A 15,601-nucleotide genomic window follows, 5' to 3' on the forward strand; every position below is an offset into this window, starting at 1 on the left:
GGTCTGGTTGGGGGGTGGGGGGCCCGGGACTGGCCACCCTGGACCCAGACCCTTTCCTGGGGGAGACCTGGCTCTTGCTTGGGGGAGGGGTCTCTGGCCTGCCCGGGGCCTGACCTCGGCCTGGCGGCCCAGCTCGGCGGGGCCCCGGGGAGGAGCTGATTTCCTCTCGCTTCCCGCTTCCCGCAGGGACGATAACAATGAAAGTGAAAGAGAGGTGGGCGGGGGGCGAGGCCCAGATTCTTCGGCCCCTTGGCCCCGCGGCCTAGGGCAAGCCCCCTCCCCCAGGCCTCAGCGGCTCTCGCTGTTTAGGGCTCGGGTGAGGCGACCCCGGAGGCCCCGGGTCGGAAGGGGGGGCGCTTGCTGCGGCCGAGGCGGCCGGTCTGGAACTTCTCAGACGGCTCTTGTCAGCTCCGAGCCTCACCGGCTCCAGGCCCGGGTCCCCTCCCGCCCCCGAGCCCGAGCGCCCTCTCGGGGCGGCGCCCCTTCCCCGGCGGCGGCGGGGTCGCGGCGGGCCGGCCCTCGACGGGGTTACACAGGCCTCGGGGCCGGGCGCACCGAGGCTGGGACGCTGCTGGCGGGCCGAGCGCCGGACCCGGACCGCGGGGCTCCGGGCCCCCTCCAAGCCGCGCAGCGGGCAGGGGCGGCGGCGGCCAGCTGGGGCCGGGGCGGCCGGGGCGGCCGGGGGCCTGGGGCCGGGCGACCCCGGGCTCGGAAGCGGGGCGCCGGCGGGGCCCGTCGTCGGAGCGCGGACGGCCCGGGCGGGGCGGGCGGGGTGCGGGACCCGCGGCGGGAAGCGGGGCTGGAAGCCCGGGGGCGCGGGGCGGGAGCGGAGGCGGGCACGCCGGGGTCGGGGGGCGGCGCGGGTTTGAGGGGAGGGGGCGGGGCGGGTCCTCCGTCGGGGGGGTGCGGGGGGCGGGGAGGGGGCGGGGGCCCATGTGACCGGCTCAGACCGGTTCTGGAGACAAAAGGGGCCGCGGCGGCCGGAGCGGGACGGGCCCGGCGCGGGAGGGAGCGCAGCACCGCGGGCAGCGAGCGAGTGAGCGGCGGGGCCCCTCGCCCCCGGGCCCCAGCCGAGCCGCCGCCCCGAGGCGGGCTGGGGGTCCGGGCCGTGCGCCCCGGCTGGCGGCGAGGGGCCGACCCCACAGCCCTCCCGCCGCCGCCGCCGCGGCCCGTGGGCCTGGGGAGTGGGGCGGGGGCGGGAGGGGCGCGCGGCCCCCCGTGGGGAAGGGGGCGGGCGGGGGCCCTGACCCGACCTGTCCCCGCAGGATGCAGCTCCGAGGCTTCCTCCTCCTCGCCCTCCTCACCCTGCTGGCGCTCCCCGCCGCGGTGGCCAAAAAGAAAGGTGATCTGGGGTGTGGGGGCTTGCCGGAGGGCTGGAGACGCGCGGCGCGGCCGGGACCCCGGGAAGCCGCCCCCGAGCGAGTCTGAGCTCCGTTCCCCGTGCGTCCTAGACAAAGTGAAAAAGGGCGGCCCGGGGAGCGAGTGCGCGGAGTGGACCTGGGGGCCCTGCACCCCCAGCAGCAAGGACTGCGGCGTGGGTTTCCGCGAGGGTACCTGCGGGGCCCAGACCCAGCGCATCCGGTGCCGGGTGCCTTGCAACTGGAAGAAGGAGTTCGGAGGTGAGCTGGGGCGCCCGCGGAGGGCAGGAGAGGGGCGCGCGGCCTCAGCGAAGCCGGGGCGGCCCGTGGCCTCCAGCCGCGGGCTGCGCAGGTCTGACCCCGGGCGCTCTCCCCCAGCGGACTGCAAGTACAAGTTTGAGAACTGGGGGGCGTGTGACGGGGGCTCGGGCACCAAAGCCCGCCAAGGCACCCTCAAGAAGGCGCGGTACAATGCCCAGTGCCAGGAGACCATCCGCGTGACCAAGCCCTGCACCCCCAAGACCAAAGCCAAGGCCAAAGGTCAGAGAAGCGGGGAGGGTGTGAGGTCATTGCGGGGGGGGGGGGGGAGGCGCGGGGGCGCTGCCACCGCCCGGGAAGGGGAAAGGTTAAGGCTGAGGTTTTGGACGGTGGCGAGTGGCTTGACAGCCTTGCCCCGGGTGTCCCCTCTGTAGAGATCCCTTAGGTGAGCCCGGGCGGAGTGCGCGGGGCCCACAGAAGGTGCTCGGGACTTAGAAGACCCTCTGGCCCAAGTGGAAGTACAGACAAGCTCTGCTCTGCGGGAGCATCTTGCTTAGGATTCGGGGAAGCTGTCCTGGAAGGGCTTGGCTTTGTCGTCTGTGCAGCCCGAGGGAACCCGGGGTCAGCGTGGGTCCCTTTCTGGTGTTAGAGGGACTTCCCGGCCACACTTGCCCCCGGCCCTCGGCTCATTCCTGACTCACGGCAGCGCAGAGAGGCCACCGGGCAGGGGCGAGTCCGCCCACCGCGCCGGGCAGGAGGTGGGGGCCGGGGCTGCGGGGCCCACAGCCGGGAGGGTTGGGGGCCCAGCCAAAGCGGAGGTCGGCGCGGGGCAGCTCCTGCCCCAACATGGCTGCGCTCCCCACCGGCGGCCGCTGAGCAAGAGCCACTAGGGGGCAGAGTCTTCCCCCCATGTAGCTACCCGGGTCCCTGCCAGGTCACCCCAACTCGGCTAACACCTTATTTCTTGCTTGTTTTACAGCCAAGAAAGGGAAGGGAAAGGACTAGCAGCCAGGTCTGGATGCCCAGGAGCCCGGGGCCGGTGCCCTCCCTCCCGCAGGCCCAGGATCTAACTACCAGTGCCTTTTGTCTCCTCGTTAGCTTTATCAATCATACCCTGCTTCTTCCCTTCATTCCTCCACCAGCACCCCCAAGTGTCCCCGGCGGGGAGGGACAGGGGATTGTGGACAGCTTGAGCCTCCTGCCCCAGAGGGATGTGATTCCCGGGACCCCCTTTTGTTCTTCCCCACAAAGATGCCATTACTAAGAAATAAATAAACCATCGTTTTTTGTTTTTCCCAATAAAAGCTTTTCCTTTAATATATAAAAGCCCCAACCCAGGGAGTTTGCTGTGGTAATTTGTAGGGGCAGGAACTTGTGAAGGAAAGGCAAGGCTGGAGGAGCTGTGGCTTTCAGGGGGGTTGGGGGCTTGGCGGTGAGTGCTCCCCAGAGCTCATGGATAAAGCAGAATGGTTATGAAAATTGCTTCCCTCCTCACTCCTGAAAGGGTGCCCCCATCAGGTCCCCTGAGCCCTTCCGTGTGGTCTTTCCAGGGGGCCATACCAGGGGCTGGGAGAGAACCCAGAAGGCTCGTGAGAACTGACACTCCTCATCTCAGCCAAAGGTCCTTTGGTACAGCCCAACTACCACTAGAAGGTTCTGTCCACTGGGAGGGAAGAAATGGGGGCTGCTTGCCTGTGCCCACTGCCACTGAGGCCTGTGTGGGTCAAGTCGGCCCCATTCTCCCCTGAGCCCCCGGGCCTCCCTCACACTCTGCAGAAGCCTGCTGGGAGGGCTCTTCAGAATCAAGTGGGCCTCTGCTCAGCATGGGACCGCAGGAAGCCAGGCCTCAGTTCCTGAGTGTTGAGACCCTGATCCCCCGGCTGCCCCATCCTGACCGTGACCAGGGCCGTGCTGTGGGAGGGTGAGGGAGGGCGGGGTGCCCAAGAGCCCACTCCACCTGGCCTCCAGCTAACCCACCTGCCCACCCAACCAGGGCCTGGCTGAGTACTGCAGCAAGGGGAGATCTCTGCCCCTGGGATGGGACCTGGGAGGAGGGGCTGGGCCTACATGCGGGGTGCAGCAGGGAGAAAGCACCAACTACAGCAGAATGGGGGGGCCCCACCCTTCCACCCCCTTCCCAAGCCTCCTCTCCCAGGCACTGGCTCCTCTGCTCCTCCCGAGGGGATCCTGGGCTTTTGCTCCCCCTCCAGACGTCCATTCTTCCAGCCATGCTGGTTGGTCACAGTGGGGCAGGCGCCCCAGAAGGCCGGTGCCCCCCCCAGCTCCCTGAGGCCGGGCGACGGAGGCGGGCCAGGCAGTTTTGGCTTCGGACGCTTCTGGGGCTGACCCTCCTCAGCCTGAGCGGAGATCTGGTCTCTCTGAATCCAGCCAGAGCTTCTTCCTGAGACTCACGGGGTCTTGGGGACCTCAGTTCTCCTCCTCGGTGAACATGGACGCGGAGAGATGCTTCCAAATCTCTCCCTGAACGGCCACGTGAGCGACCACGCAGCCCAGCACACACTCGTGACCACCAGCACCTTCTGTGGCCCCCCTGCCACCTACCTGGCAGTGCCGATGTTCCGATACTGGCACAGCAGCAGGTGCCGGAAGGTCTTTTTAAAGGTGGCATTGCAGAGAGCGTAGCAGGCCGGGTTGATGGTGCTGTTGACGTAGCAGAGCCAGTAGCCGATGGACCACACCGTGTCAGGAATGCAGCTCTGGCAAAAGGTGTTCACCAGGACCATGACGTTGTAGGGCGTCCAGGTGAGGATGAAGGCCAGCAGGATGGCAAAGATGGTCCGCGTCACCTTGCGCTCCCGGGCCGCCATCTGCCGCTTCTTGCGCACCTGGTTGCGGGCAATGCTGGCGAACTTGCGGGCCACGTTGGCCGCCGGACGCATGCCGGCCGGCGTGGCAGGAACGATCTCGATGGCTGTCACGCACTCGTTGCCTGTCTGCTTCGTCACAATCTGGATCTTGGACCATTTGGACGCGGGGTTGAGGGCCCGCGGCTGTAGGGGCGGGGCGGGCATGGCAGGCGTGGTGGCCTCCGTGGTGGACAGCTCCGTGGCTGGTCGTTCCTTGGTGTTGTGCGTGGCGCTGCCGGAGCTGGACTCGTTGGAAGTGTCCTTGTCGGCCACGGGGCGCGGCGGGGGGGGCAGCACGGGGGGCGGCGCCTCCTCCAGCTTCCCGTTGCGCAGCTCCTCTTGAGCCGCCTCCCCCGGCGGGGGTTTCTTGATGCTCTGCTTCATCAGGGGGCTCTTGAGGAAGGCCAGGGTCTTGGCCTTCTTCTCCTTCGGGCCCTCGGGCCGGTGCTTGTGCACTCGGCTGCGACTGGCCAGGGAGATGTGGATGTAGAGCACCGTCATGATGACCACGGGCAGGTAGAAGGCAGCGATGGCTGTGCCGAAGGTCACCGCTGGGTTGGACAGGAACTGGATGAAGCACTGGTTGTCTGGCACCGTCCGCTTGCCCACCACAAACTGCCAGAACAAGATGGCAGGTGCCCAGAGCACGAAGGACAGGACCCAGGCAGCGGCGATCATGAGGCCCGCCATCTTGGTGGTGCGCCGGGCGGGGTAGGTGAGGGGCTTGGTGACGCAGAAGTACCGGTCAAAGCTGATGATGAGAAGGTTCATGACAGAAGCATTGCTCACCACGTAGTCCAGGGCCAGCCACAGGTCGCAGACCACGGCGCCCAGGGGCCAGTAGCCCTTGATGATGTACACGGTGTAGAGGTTCATGGAGAAAGCGCCGATGATGAGGTCGGCGCAAGCCAGGCTGAACAGGAAGTAGTTGTTGACCGTCTGCAGCTGCCTGTTGACCTTGATAGACAGCATCACCAGGATGTTGCCCACGACAGTCACCAGGCTCAAAGAGCCCGTCACCGTGGCGATGAATATCATCTCCACCGTCTCGTAGCGGTTATGGGCCGACGTGACCAGGCGGACGGACTGGTTGCCCGCGCTGCCGTTGACTGGCGTGAAGTTGGCCATCCTGCTCGGCGGAAGTGGGCGGCCGGTGTCTGGAGGAGGAAGGAGAGAGAGGAGAGGGTGAGCCGTGTCCGAGCGCTTTACAGAGGTAACTCGAGGCCACCGAGGGACACCGTCCTGCCGGGCCGCAGAGGATCTGTCCCCTCGCTCGCCCCGTCGTGTCTTCAGCCAGTCACCGCGGTCTGAGCGCCTGCTGCGCACCAGCACCGTCCCGGGTGCCCGAGTCACAGGAGAGAATGAGACACGCGCGGCCCCCGCTCTCGGGGAGCTCACAATCTGGCCAGGGCAGACAGATGAACACGCGAGCAACCCAACAAGTGCTAGAAGGAAAACAAGGCAGGGCCACCGCAGAGTGGGTGAATCAGAGGACAGACCGGGACGCTTCCTTGCTGGGAGATCAGTGAAGGCCTCTCCAAGGAGGTGATCTGGACGATGGCAAGGAGGCGGCCATGCGAAGAGCTGCAGAGGCGGCTTAGTCAGGGCCAATGGCCAGAGCAAAGGCCCTGGGGCACATGCGGGGCACAGACAGAAGGCCGGTGTGTGCGGGGCCCAGAGAAGCAATGGGGAGGGCTCCAGGCAGCACGTGGCTCTGGGCAGAAGTGTTCATTCATTCACATCCTCCGTCATTTTGTAACCAAACATTATCAGGGGACCTGTCCTCCATCCTTCCAGGAGGCACTGAGGACACAGGCGAGAATACATATTAGCAGCTGACACTTACTGTCTGCTACGGGGCCGACACTTCCTGTAACTTTCTATAAATATTAACCGATTTCTTCCCCCCAACAAGTCTGTGAGGTAGAAACCTTTATTTCTCACTACTTCCAGATGAGGAAATCGAGGCACAGAGATGTTCAGTAACCCGCCCAAGTCTCCAGGAGTCCTTGACATTGTGTTGCTGTCCCAGAGCTAAGGGTTCCGTCAGAGGGAGGCCCAAAGAGCCGCAAGAGCCGGTGATCCCACCTTGGTGGGGAAGGCTCCTGGGGTGACCAGGGGTGCCCTGGAGTGGGGAACTTCAAGGATGAGGAGGAGAGTGCCATGTGAGGGGGCAGGGGGGTGCCCACCACTGCAGCATCCCCTCCCTGAGCTCCCTCTGCCGGCCCCAGGACGGGGAGCTCAGTGCTGGGCAGTAGGGCCTGTCCACAGCCAGGGGCTGAGGACCCCGAGTCATCAGAGGCCGAAAGGAGGGCCTGTCAGCCGTGGAAAGACGTGCATGGCTTCCAAGGGGCCAGAGCCAGGCCTCCGTCCAACTGGGAACCCAAAGGAACCCAGCGTGTCCCAGAGGGAAGAGGGGGGGGAACGCTGCAGGGGAGCCTGGAGCCAGCTCAGGGGCACCTCCTGGCCCACCAGCACACATGGGGGTCCCCCAGCTAACCCCCCCCCAGCCTGCATCCCCTTCCCACCCAGGTTCTTCATCTCTCCCCCGCCTTCCTCTCCATACACGTGAGAGAGGCCCACGCCCAGCGCGCTGTGCCAGGGCAGCCGTTCAGCCCTGCCTCCTTCACACCCGCCAACACGCGCACCATTACACACACGCACACGGGCCCCAGCCCAGCCCCGCCAGCCCCGCGCACTGCCGTATACACAGCGTCTGTGTGTGAGAGAGAGGCAGAGGCAGAGGCAGCCAGTGTGGAGGAAGGAGCACTCACCCTGCAGCCCAGGCTCCAAGGCCAGCAGGGTTGTGGCTGTAGAGCAGCCACTTCACCTTCAGGCCCCTCTCTCGTTTGCAAAATAGAGAGGACTGGGTCCTGGGGCCCCTCCCAAGCAGCTATGGGGATCAGGAACTAAACTTTCCATCTGCAGCATGACAAAAATGCACCAGAGGCTGGAGGCGAGTGCCAGGGTGACCCTCGTGGCCTGGCAGTTCACGTTCCAGGGTGACCCTCCTGGCCTGGCAGTTCACGTTCGCCTGTCCAAATCCCTGGTTCTCAGGAGGAGAGGCTCAAAGAGTGGTGTTGCCACCTCCAAGGTCACAAAGGAGTCAAGGGCAAAGACTAAATGCCACCCTCTCCGGGGGCTCGGACAGCCCACTTTTGGGCTTTGAGAGCTTCAGGTGCCACCTCTGAGCTGGGAGGCAGAAGCAGCAGCTGCAGAGGCTGCCCTCCCCTGGCAGGTGCAAGCAGGTGCAGAGAGCGGGAGGCCTCCGTCCCCCGGCTCCAAGGAAGCTCGCTTTAGCCTCCCCGGGGCCAAGACGCAGGCCAGCGAGATGGAAACGGGACTGGAGGGGCCAAATATGAAAAACATAATAGCCCTTGTTCATTGAGTGTTAACTATGAGTCGGGAATCCCTCTGAGCTTTTTATGTAGATTATCTGGGTTAATCCTTACAGGAGCCTGAGAAGGCAGGTACTGTTAGCATCCCCATCTCACTGATTACGGATCTTCTGACAGATGAGGATAATGTTAATTAACTTGCCCAAAGCCAACCAGTGTGTAAGCGGGGCTGGGCGGGGGGGGGGGGGGGGGATTAGAATCCAGGAGTCCCCTTCTCAACCTCAACCTGTCTCAGGCTGATTTCCTGCCTCTGCCGTCCACTGCTCCAAACGGAAGGACTAAGGGTCCCCCCACCCCCGCCGGCTCCCCCACTTAGCTTTCTCAGAAGAGAAGAGACCTCTCATCTCCATCTTGGGGCATCTTGTCTCCAAGGAGGCGGCAGGTGGTTTAGTCCTGCTCTGGATCCGCTTGGGGAAGCTGCCAGCCGCAGAAAGGGCGAGGCCTGGTGTTTCCCAGCCTACCCCCCCCCCCCCGCCATCCTTCTGGACCCCTTGGGTTTCCCGCAGACATTCTGACAGCAACCCTCTCTGGGGCGTTTCTCTGCCATCCAGGCCCGCCCGAGATCTGGGGAGGCAAGCAGCCGCTGCCCAGGGCTGTGCACACCGCTAGATGGCGATGTCGAGCCCCGGGTGCCAGCTCCGGACAGCAGCTCTCCGCCACCGCCCCCAACTCCAACGCGACCGAAAGCGCAGAGGCTCCAGGGCAGGGCCGCCCCGGGGAAGGACGTGGATCCCCCCCCCCCTTCTTGCCAGCCCCTGCCCGGGGGCTGCCCTAGGCTCCGCGCGGGTTCGCCGGTGGCAAAGTTAGGGGCGCGCGGCTTCCACTCGGCCCCGCGGAGGGACGTGTGGGCGGGAAGGCGAGTGCGAGTTCTGTTTGTGTGTGATCACCGGGGAGCGCGAGTACAAGCGAGTAGCTGTCTGCATGTGCGTGTGTGCGCGCTCGGCCACGCCTGGATACCGGTGTGCCCGTGTGCGCGTGAGCAGGCCCGTGCCATGTGGACACGTGCTTGTGCATGCGTGTGCGGGCCGGGGGGATGCGCACGAGTCCGGTTAAGCGCGCACCTGTGAGTTGGGGCGCAGGAGCCAATGCAAGGCCCACGATCGGCGACCTGCCCGGGTGTGGACGGCCCTGCCGGGAGGCTCGGCTCAGACTTTCGCAGAGAAGATCGAGTCTAGAGCCAGTGTCTGGATTGTGCCCCGCTCGTGGGAGGGGAAGGGTCGTGGCCAGACTACAACCCGAGCTGCAAGGGGCCCCCTGACCTTGGGGCATCGTATTAGCCAGCGCCCAGTTGGTGTCTGCGCCCCAACGCGGCGATGTGGCGACCCAGCCTGAGCCTGACTTCTGTCGAAGGGCCGCTGCTTGAGTCGCCCCGCTGGCCTTACAGGACACCGGGCCCAGGGCCCAGCTCGGTGTGCCCGCGGAGCGTTCTGGCCAAAGGGTGCCCAGTCTGCCGGGGGTGGGGGTGGGGGTGGGGGTGGGGGTGGGGCGGGATTGTACCGCAGCACCCCCAAACCGCGGAGGCCCAGCCAGGGCTTAGGTCAGTTGAGTGTTGAGTGTGAGATTCTTGCCCTCCCACACTTCTAACCCTGCACCCCGCCAGAGAGGCACCGTCTGGACCCAGCGGCTAGGGTGGGCTCCCGGTTTCTCAAGCCCTGGACCTGGGCGGACCTCGAGGGCCGGGTTGGGGGTTATTTCGGGCTCATCTGCAGGCTCCTCCAGGCCCCCGGCCCGGTGGATGGGGCCCTGGCTCCCCGGTGCCCCGCCCTCCCCCCAACCCCCTAGCACGCAGTTCCTGCAGCCTCTGGGCGTGGGCACCGTGCTTTCCCGGGTTCTGGAACCCCCCCTTTTCCGGACGAGAAGGAGCGCGTGCTCTGGACGCCGTGGGGAGGGGGTTGGGGTGTGGGTTCTTAGGCATTCACTCCAGGGCTCCGGGAGGGCTGTGGCCCCGGATCCGTCCCTGGGGCGGGGAGAAGAGACTCCGGAGTTCACAGGAGGGAGAAGGGGCTCGGGGGATCTGGCACGGACACTGCACCTGACACTTCCGCCACTGGGCTCGGGGCTGGGCTCCGGCTCTCCCGGGCTCGCAGCCTGGGCAACAGCAGGGGGTGGTCCTGGAGTGGGGGAGGGGCGCCAGGCCGGTAGGGGCTTTCCGTCGGGGTTCAAGGTCGCGGATGGAGGACTTCAGGTACCGGGGTGGGCCGGCGGCGCCGGGGGCGGGGGGCGGGGAGACGGGCGGGAAAAAGGCTCCTGAGGCTCCAGCGCCTGGCGCCCTCCTGAGCTGCCGGTGGGAAGGCTGGAACGCGGGGTCCCGCCCCCGACGGCTGCCGGGGCGCCCTGAGGGCTGTGGGCCAGCACCCCTCCCCCGACCTCCTGAACGTCCATTCCTTCCCAGGGGCGCACCTGGAGCCGCTTCCGAGACTCCGGGTCTTCCCTCCCGCGGGGCCCCTCACCCCCGGGCCCTGTGCAGCTCCCAGCACCGCGCTCGCGCCCAGAGGAGCCTGGGGCCCCGTCCCGGGGGGACCCGCCTCCGGGGAGCCTCGGAGGGTCCGGGAGCCCCGGGTCCTTCTCCCGCAACCGAGTCCCGCCGCCCCCGCGCCGCCGCGGAGTCACTTACCAGACACCTCCGCCCCGGTCCCCTCGCACCTGACAGACGGCGGGACCAGCGGGCGGCCCGCGGGCCGGGGGCGGGGACCGGGTGCCGAGGGGCGGCCCCTGCTCCGCCCGCAGCTCCCGGCGCTGTGGCTTCGACTCGCGCTCACGCTCGCACTTTTCCCCGAGCCGCGTGATGTCACGGGGAGGCAGCCAATCCTGGTGGGGCCGCGCCGCCCGCCCCGGGCCGGCCACCCAACTGCGACGCGCGGGGGGCACCACCCGGGGCGTCGGGGACCCCGACTACGGCGCCCCCCCGGGAGCCGGCCGGCAGCTCCGCGCTCGGCCACGGCGGGGGCACCGCCCACGGTGGGCAGTGCGGCTTAGCGGGGGGCGCTGCCCTCCCGGGAGGCTGGGCTGGGGGTGGGGTGGGGTGTCCGCGTTGTCATGGGGACGCGGCGCCCCCTCGCGGGCTGGGGAGGGAGCTGGCAGTCCCGTCTGGCTGCGCTCTCCGCCTCCGCTCTGACCGAGCACCGGGACCTGGAGGTGGCGTCGCGCCTCGCCCGGGCCGCACTCTCCGCAGGGTCCCGCTCACACGGGGACCTCGGAGGCGCGAACGCTTGACCCCAACGAGAGGTCACGGGCGGGTGGGATGGGCTCGGCCGCTGCGGTCCCGTCGGGGCAGGGAGCCGAGCGCTGGCAGTTTGCAGCCCCAGGGCCGCCAGTCCGGCCGCCGGGCTGCGGGAGAAGAGGGGCGCCGTCGGGGCCGGGGAAGGAGCTGGAGAGAGGAGGCAGGCAACAGTCCGCCGGCGAGAGAGGAGCCCGCCCATCGCACACAACCCTGGCCCGGCCCCCCACCCCCGCCGCCCGGCTCCCCGCTCCCCGCTCCCGCCCTCCAGGCGGGGAGAGGGTGCGCGTCCTCCCTCCAGCCGCGGTGGGACGCGCCGCCCATCCAGCCGCGGCCTAGAGGGCGAGTTCGCCGATGCCTTGAGGGGAAGCCGAGTGCCCAAGGTCACCCGGGGCGGAGCCGGGAACGGGACCTCAGGGCGAGCAGCCGGTCTCTTGAGGTGTCCGGGAACCGCACGGGTCGGGGCCTGGGGACTTGGGGCCTTGCCTGTGCGGAGCGGGAGGGCCCGGGAGTCCGCGGCGGGGGCGCCCGCGGGGCCGAGGCGGTGGCTTCAGCACCTCGGAGAGCTCCGCCTCGTCCCTGACCTTGCCCGCTCGCTCCGCACCACCAGGCACCCGCGATTCGGCCTCCATCCGAGACGGCCCTTCCAGGGGTCCGCCAGGGGCCTGAGGCGGCCTGTCACCCCAAACTCTTTGAGCGCAAGCATCCGGTTAACCTTAAGACCGCCGGTTCCTTTTCTCGGAAAAACAACCCGGTCCCGCCCCTCCACCCTCCCCCAGGAACCGGGCGAGGGGCTGTGGGGGGGCGGCAGAGGCGGGTAGGGCAGTGGAGGAGAGGCTGCAGGAGCTGACGGGGGGGGGGGGGGGGGGGCAGGAGGAAACTGGGGCAGGAGCCAGGCTGCGGGGCTTTGGGTGTGGAGTTCTCCACGCTGAGGGAGGAGGTCGGCCCTGGTGCTCCCGAAGGCGGCTGCGATTGGCTGTCTAGGCTTAGTGTGAGAAGCCATGTCCTTTGTGCGAATGATCTGATCTCCCCGGAGCCTAACCAAGGACGAAAGAAGCTATTGTTCTTGCCCCCACTTCACAGATGTGGAAACTGGGCTCAGTTGGTTCATAAGACAATAGGTGACAGTCCTGCCCTTGTTCCACTTTGCCATCTCTCTCATAGGGTCCAGGAGAGGGTGGTGCTGCCAAAGGGGGAACTGTGGTGTGCCTGTGAATGGGGAGGGGGGGTGGTGGCCAGATGCTTATAAAGTCAAACAGAGGAAACAAGCCAGGCCAAGGACAGGAGGCCACAGAAACCAGAGATGTCTCAAACTACTGCCTTGAGTTCTTCCAGAAACTTTCAGGCAAAGCTGCTCCAGTTTCCCTGAAATCCTTACCATGGGGTAGGTAGGGTTGACCCCTCCAATCCCAGACCCCAAAGTGGAACTGAGTTGGGAACCGGGGCACAGTTTTGTCTTTACTCCTCGCCTTCCACCAAAGGTGAGAGGGGCGGGGCAAGTACGTGGGTGGAGGGCTTGCAGTGGGGCAATCCTTCCGCCCACCTCTTCAAAGAAGGCTGGCTCTAACCATTCTGCTGCTCTCTGACCTAGAATGACTCGAAACTACAGTTCCAAGTAACTTTAAGAAGTTACATAACACAAGCCCTATATCCTACTACAAGGGAAGAAAGCGAAGCAAAGGCAAGTGGCTTGCCCAAGGTCATACAGCTGGCTGAGGTCTTTTAGTCCAGAATCCACTCAAAATTTTCTAGAAAATCCTAGGGTTCATAACTATGTAATTGCTCTTCACACTGTTTTTTTTCCCCCCACACTGTTTTGTATTACTTGCTTGCCCATTCAATCTTTTGGTTATATCTCTGTTGGGACTGTAATTCTACATGCTCCATAGCATCTGCGACAGAGCTGACTGACACAAGAGACAGTTAAGAAATAGCTGCTGCTGGGGCACCTGGGTGGCTCAGTCGGCTGAGTGTCTGCTTTTGGCTCAGGTGGTGATCTCAGGGTTCTGGATGGAGTCCTGCCTGGGGCTCCCAGCTCGGCAGGTCCCTCTAACCCCCAACTCATGCTCATTTGCTCTTAAATAAATCGTAAAAAGAGAAATGGCTGTTGCTGGCGAAAATGCCTGGGTTGGCCCTGTCTTCCCTGTATACTTCTCTAAGAGTTGGGGCAAATATCCTCCTCCCACTTTCTAACTGGCTTGAAACTCAACGTGGCAAAGGCCCACGACTACGGCAGGCCCTTCAGCCAGTGTACTAAGGATACAAGGTAAAGGGGAACTCAAACAGCCAGCAAGTGGCTTCTCTGAAGAATACCTGTAGTCAAGACCAAGCTCTCTGCCTGGCCAGCCCAGACACCCATCATGGGTGGTTTCCAGAGACTAAGGAGGATCCAGCCTTTTGGCCAGTTACATTTTCATTCCAGACCCCCCAGTCCTGGTAAGAAGCAGTCAGGATGAGTGATTTCCCATCATCTCTACCTACCTGTCACTGTTAAAGCTGCCCCAATCCTTAGTGGGGGCCTGGGGGGAAGCAGGAAGTGGTGGTATGTAGAGACATGGTATGCAGACACCTGGTATGACGCACACGTGGCCGCCCTCACCTGACTGGCAGCTTCTGCTGAGGTGACAGACAGGGCTCCCCACATAGGACAGCAGCACCAAAGACAGAGCCTGACTGACAGAACCTGGGCCCAGCTTAGTTCAGTGACCCTCCTCTCCCCCCGCAGCGCCACCCCCTCCACCTTCCACAGAAACAAACAGAGAGGAGCCTGGTGAGGGGCATGTCATCATTTTAATGATGTAGATCTTTGGTGTTTCCCTCATTAGCAGTCAGACTATCCCCTCTCCTCCCACCACAATGTTTCTATGATGAGTTACAAACAGAAAAGAAATCACATTTTCATACTAAAAACAAAATAATCAGAGCCTTGATTTCTCCACTAGAAACTACACGTACAGTTCAAGATTCCACATGCAACACCTTAAGTCACAGACCGAGACCTCACACTCTGACCTGGAGTCTCATCCCCTCCCCCAGCCTGGGGCTGGCTTTGGCCTGGGCTCATGGAATACTGCCACCCACAGGTGCTGCGCAGAGGGCCGGAGGGTGGGGTGGGGCAGGGGGAGAGCTTGGTGGACAAGCCCTGGGGGCTGGCCAGCCTACACCCCCCACTCCTGAGTGAGGACCTGCCCACCATCCCTTGACCCCATCCTGTATCAGACAAGCAGGCTGCCCCCTTCACTCCGTGGCTGTCCCCTATTAGTAAGTGCAGGAAGTTCCTGTCCTCAGGAATCTGGGAGCCTGGCCTGACCCCTGACTGTGGTCTCTGTGGGGTAAGATGATAGAGACAGGGTGAAGTTCTGGAAGGCTCAGAGATGGAGGTGGTTCCTGGGGGCCAGGCTGCTCCTCCTGCTCTTGGGCTCCTGGTGGCTCTGCCCATGCAACAGGTAGACAGGGCAAAGCTGCCCCACTGGCCACTGTCCAGAACGGTTTGGCCCAGATCTGGAAGACAGTTCACCCTTCTGGGGCTCTCTGCCCAGGGGTGAGTCTCTTAAGCCATGTTTCTAGGAGAAAGGGGAGGTTCATGGCAGGGATACCCACTTCCTCCTCCATTCACACGGAGCACAGCAGTATGGCTCTCCTGGGCTCCAGATCCTGGAAGGTTCTAGCCCCCTGAGGCAAGCCTTGCCCATTCGACTGCCTCATGCCCACTGCCTCTGACTTCCTCTCGACCCCCCAACCCTCTTGCTCCTGTTCCCTGATGCAGCCCGCAGCTCTTCCGCGTGTACAGTTCCCAGTCAGCTGTGAGGTCCGGTTTCTGCTCAGCGGTTCGAGGGGGAAGCACCAGTGCACACATGTGTCTCTACCTGTTCCGTGGCTCCCTGCTGGGGCCTGCAGCTTCCCCCCTGCCGCTGCCACCGCCATCAGCAAGGTGGTTGTTGCTGGTCAGGTCGCAGTGCAGCGTTGGTCCTTCGGTGCCAGGAAGGGGGAGAGGGGCAGGGACAGGGGAGGAAGAGGGCAGGGGTGGCAGGGGGGGCTGGGGCGGCTCTCGCCCGGGGGCACCAGGCTGGTCCCAGGAGGCTGTCCGGGGGCTCAGGCCCCGCTCCGCCAGCTGCCCAGGCTCCGGGAGCAGTCCCCGAGAGGCGGAGGGCCGGGGCGAGGAGGCGCGGGCGGCCGTTGGCTCAGCGCCCGTCTGGGAGCCGCGGTGGATGCGGTGGCTGACGATGATGCTGTTGCCGAAGCCGCCCATGGAGGCCATGGTGGTGCTCTGCTCCCGCTGCACCACGGCCGTCATGCCCCCTTCCGCCATCAGCCGCTGGATCCTGCTGAGGGCGTCCTCCCCGCTCGCACCGGACTCTGAGCCTTCGCCTGGAAGGTAGGGAGCACAAGACAGGGGGAGTTGGGCGCTGATGGGGGCCACTGAGGCAGGCAGGCAGACCACCGTGAGGAGGAGCTGGGGGATTCTCTGCTAAAAGCAGAAACAAGAAGGGTCCAACTCCCTCC

At 65.1% G+C, this 15,601-nt stretch overlaps 3 protein-coding genes across 12 annotated transcripts in view; 1 reads left to right on the top strand and 2 right to left on the bottom strand.

Moving 5' to 3' along the window:
* The first annotated feature begins 53 nt into the window (after positions 1-53).
* Positions 54-2,920, top strand: MDK (midkine). 3 transcript variants are annotated; one of them, XM_072790598.1, is made up of 5 exons: positions 54-214; positions 1,266-1,342; positions 1,452-1,619; positions 1,737-1,898; positions 2,596-2,920. In XM_072790598.1, the coding sequence occupies exons 1-5, from the start codon at positions 198-200 to the stop codon at positions 2,619-2,621; spliced, it is 450 nt and encodes a 149-aa protein (XP_072646699.1). In that variant the 5' UTR covers positions 54-197; the 3' UTR covers positions 2,622-2,920. The 3 variants fall into 3 exon arrangements, with proteins under 3 accessions (XP_072646699.1, XP_072646701.1, XP_072646700.1); XM_072790600.1 differs by having other exon boundaries at positions 163-316; XM_072790599.1 differs by lacking the exon at positions 54-214 and adding an exon at positions 916-1,036.
* On the bottom strand, positions 2,899-10,653 carry CHRM4 (cholinergic receptor muscarinic 4). 2 transcript variants are annotated; one of them, XM_072790597.1, is made up of 2 exons: positions 10,496-10,653; positions 2,899-5,640 (listed from the first exon to the last, which is right to left on the bottom strand). In XM_072790597.1, exon 2 carries the CDS (start codon positions 5,609-5,611, stop codon positions 4,175-4,177), a length of 1,437 nt encoding a protein of 478 aa, XP_072646698.1. In that variant the 5' UTR covers positions 5,612-5,640; positions 10,496-10,653; the 3' UTR covers positions 2,899-4,174. The 2 variants fall into 2 exon arrangements, with proteins under 2 accessions (XP_072646698.1, XP_072646697.1); XM_072790596.1 differs by having other exon boundaries at positions 2,899-6,286; positions 10,496-10,621.
* Positions 10,654-13,869: 3,216 nt separating this feature from the next.
* Positions 13,870-15,601, bottom strand: part of AMBRA1 (autophagy and beclin 1 regulator 1) — a 170,019-nt gene continuing 168,287 nt past the window's right edge. For all 7 annotated transcript variants that reach the window (XM_072790705.1, XM_072790707.1, XM_072790706.1 and 4 more), the window contains one exon: positions 13,870-15,466. In XM_072790705.1, coding sequence (XP_072646806.1) covers positions 14,961-15,466 — 506 coding nt within the window. In that variant the 3' untranslated portion in view covers positions 13,870-14,960. The remainder of the gene's footprint in view (positions 15,467-15,601) is intronic.

The sequence above is a fragment of the Canis lupus genome, chromosome 21 (assembly GCF_048164855.1).
Source record: "Canis lupus baileyi chromosome 21, mCanLup2.hap1, whole genome shotgun sequence".
In the NCBI taxonomy this organism is placed as follows: domain Eukaryota; kingdom Metazoa; phylum Chordata; class Mammalia; order Carnivora; family Canidae; genus Canis; species Canis lupus.

What these genes read in the sequence shown, in the direction of transcription:
- MDK (XM_072790598.1), top strand. An exon ending in CGCGGTGGCCAAAAAGAAAG is followed by an intron (nt 1,343 to 1,451) that starts GTGATCTGGGGT and finishes CGTGCGTCCTAG; the next exon opens with ACAAAGTGAAAAAGGGCGGC. An exon ending in GACCAAAGCCAAGGCCAAAG is followed by an intron (nt 1,899 to 2,595) that starts GTCAGAGAAGCG and finishes CTTGTTTTACAG; the next exon opens with CCAAGAAAGGGAAGGGAAAG.
- CHRM4 (XM_072790597.1), bottom strand. Translation starts at nt 5,611, where the DNA reads ATGGCCAACTTCACGCCAGTCAACGGCAGCGCGGGCAACCAGTCCGTC.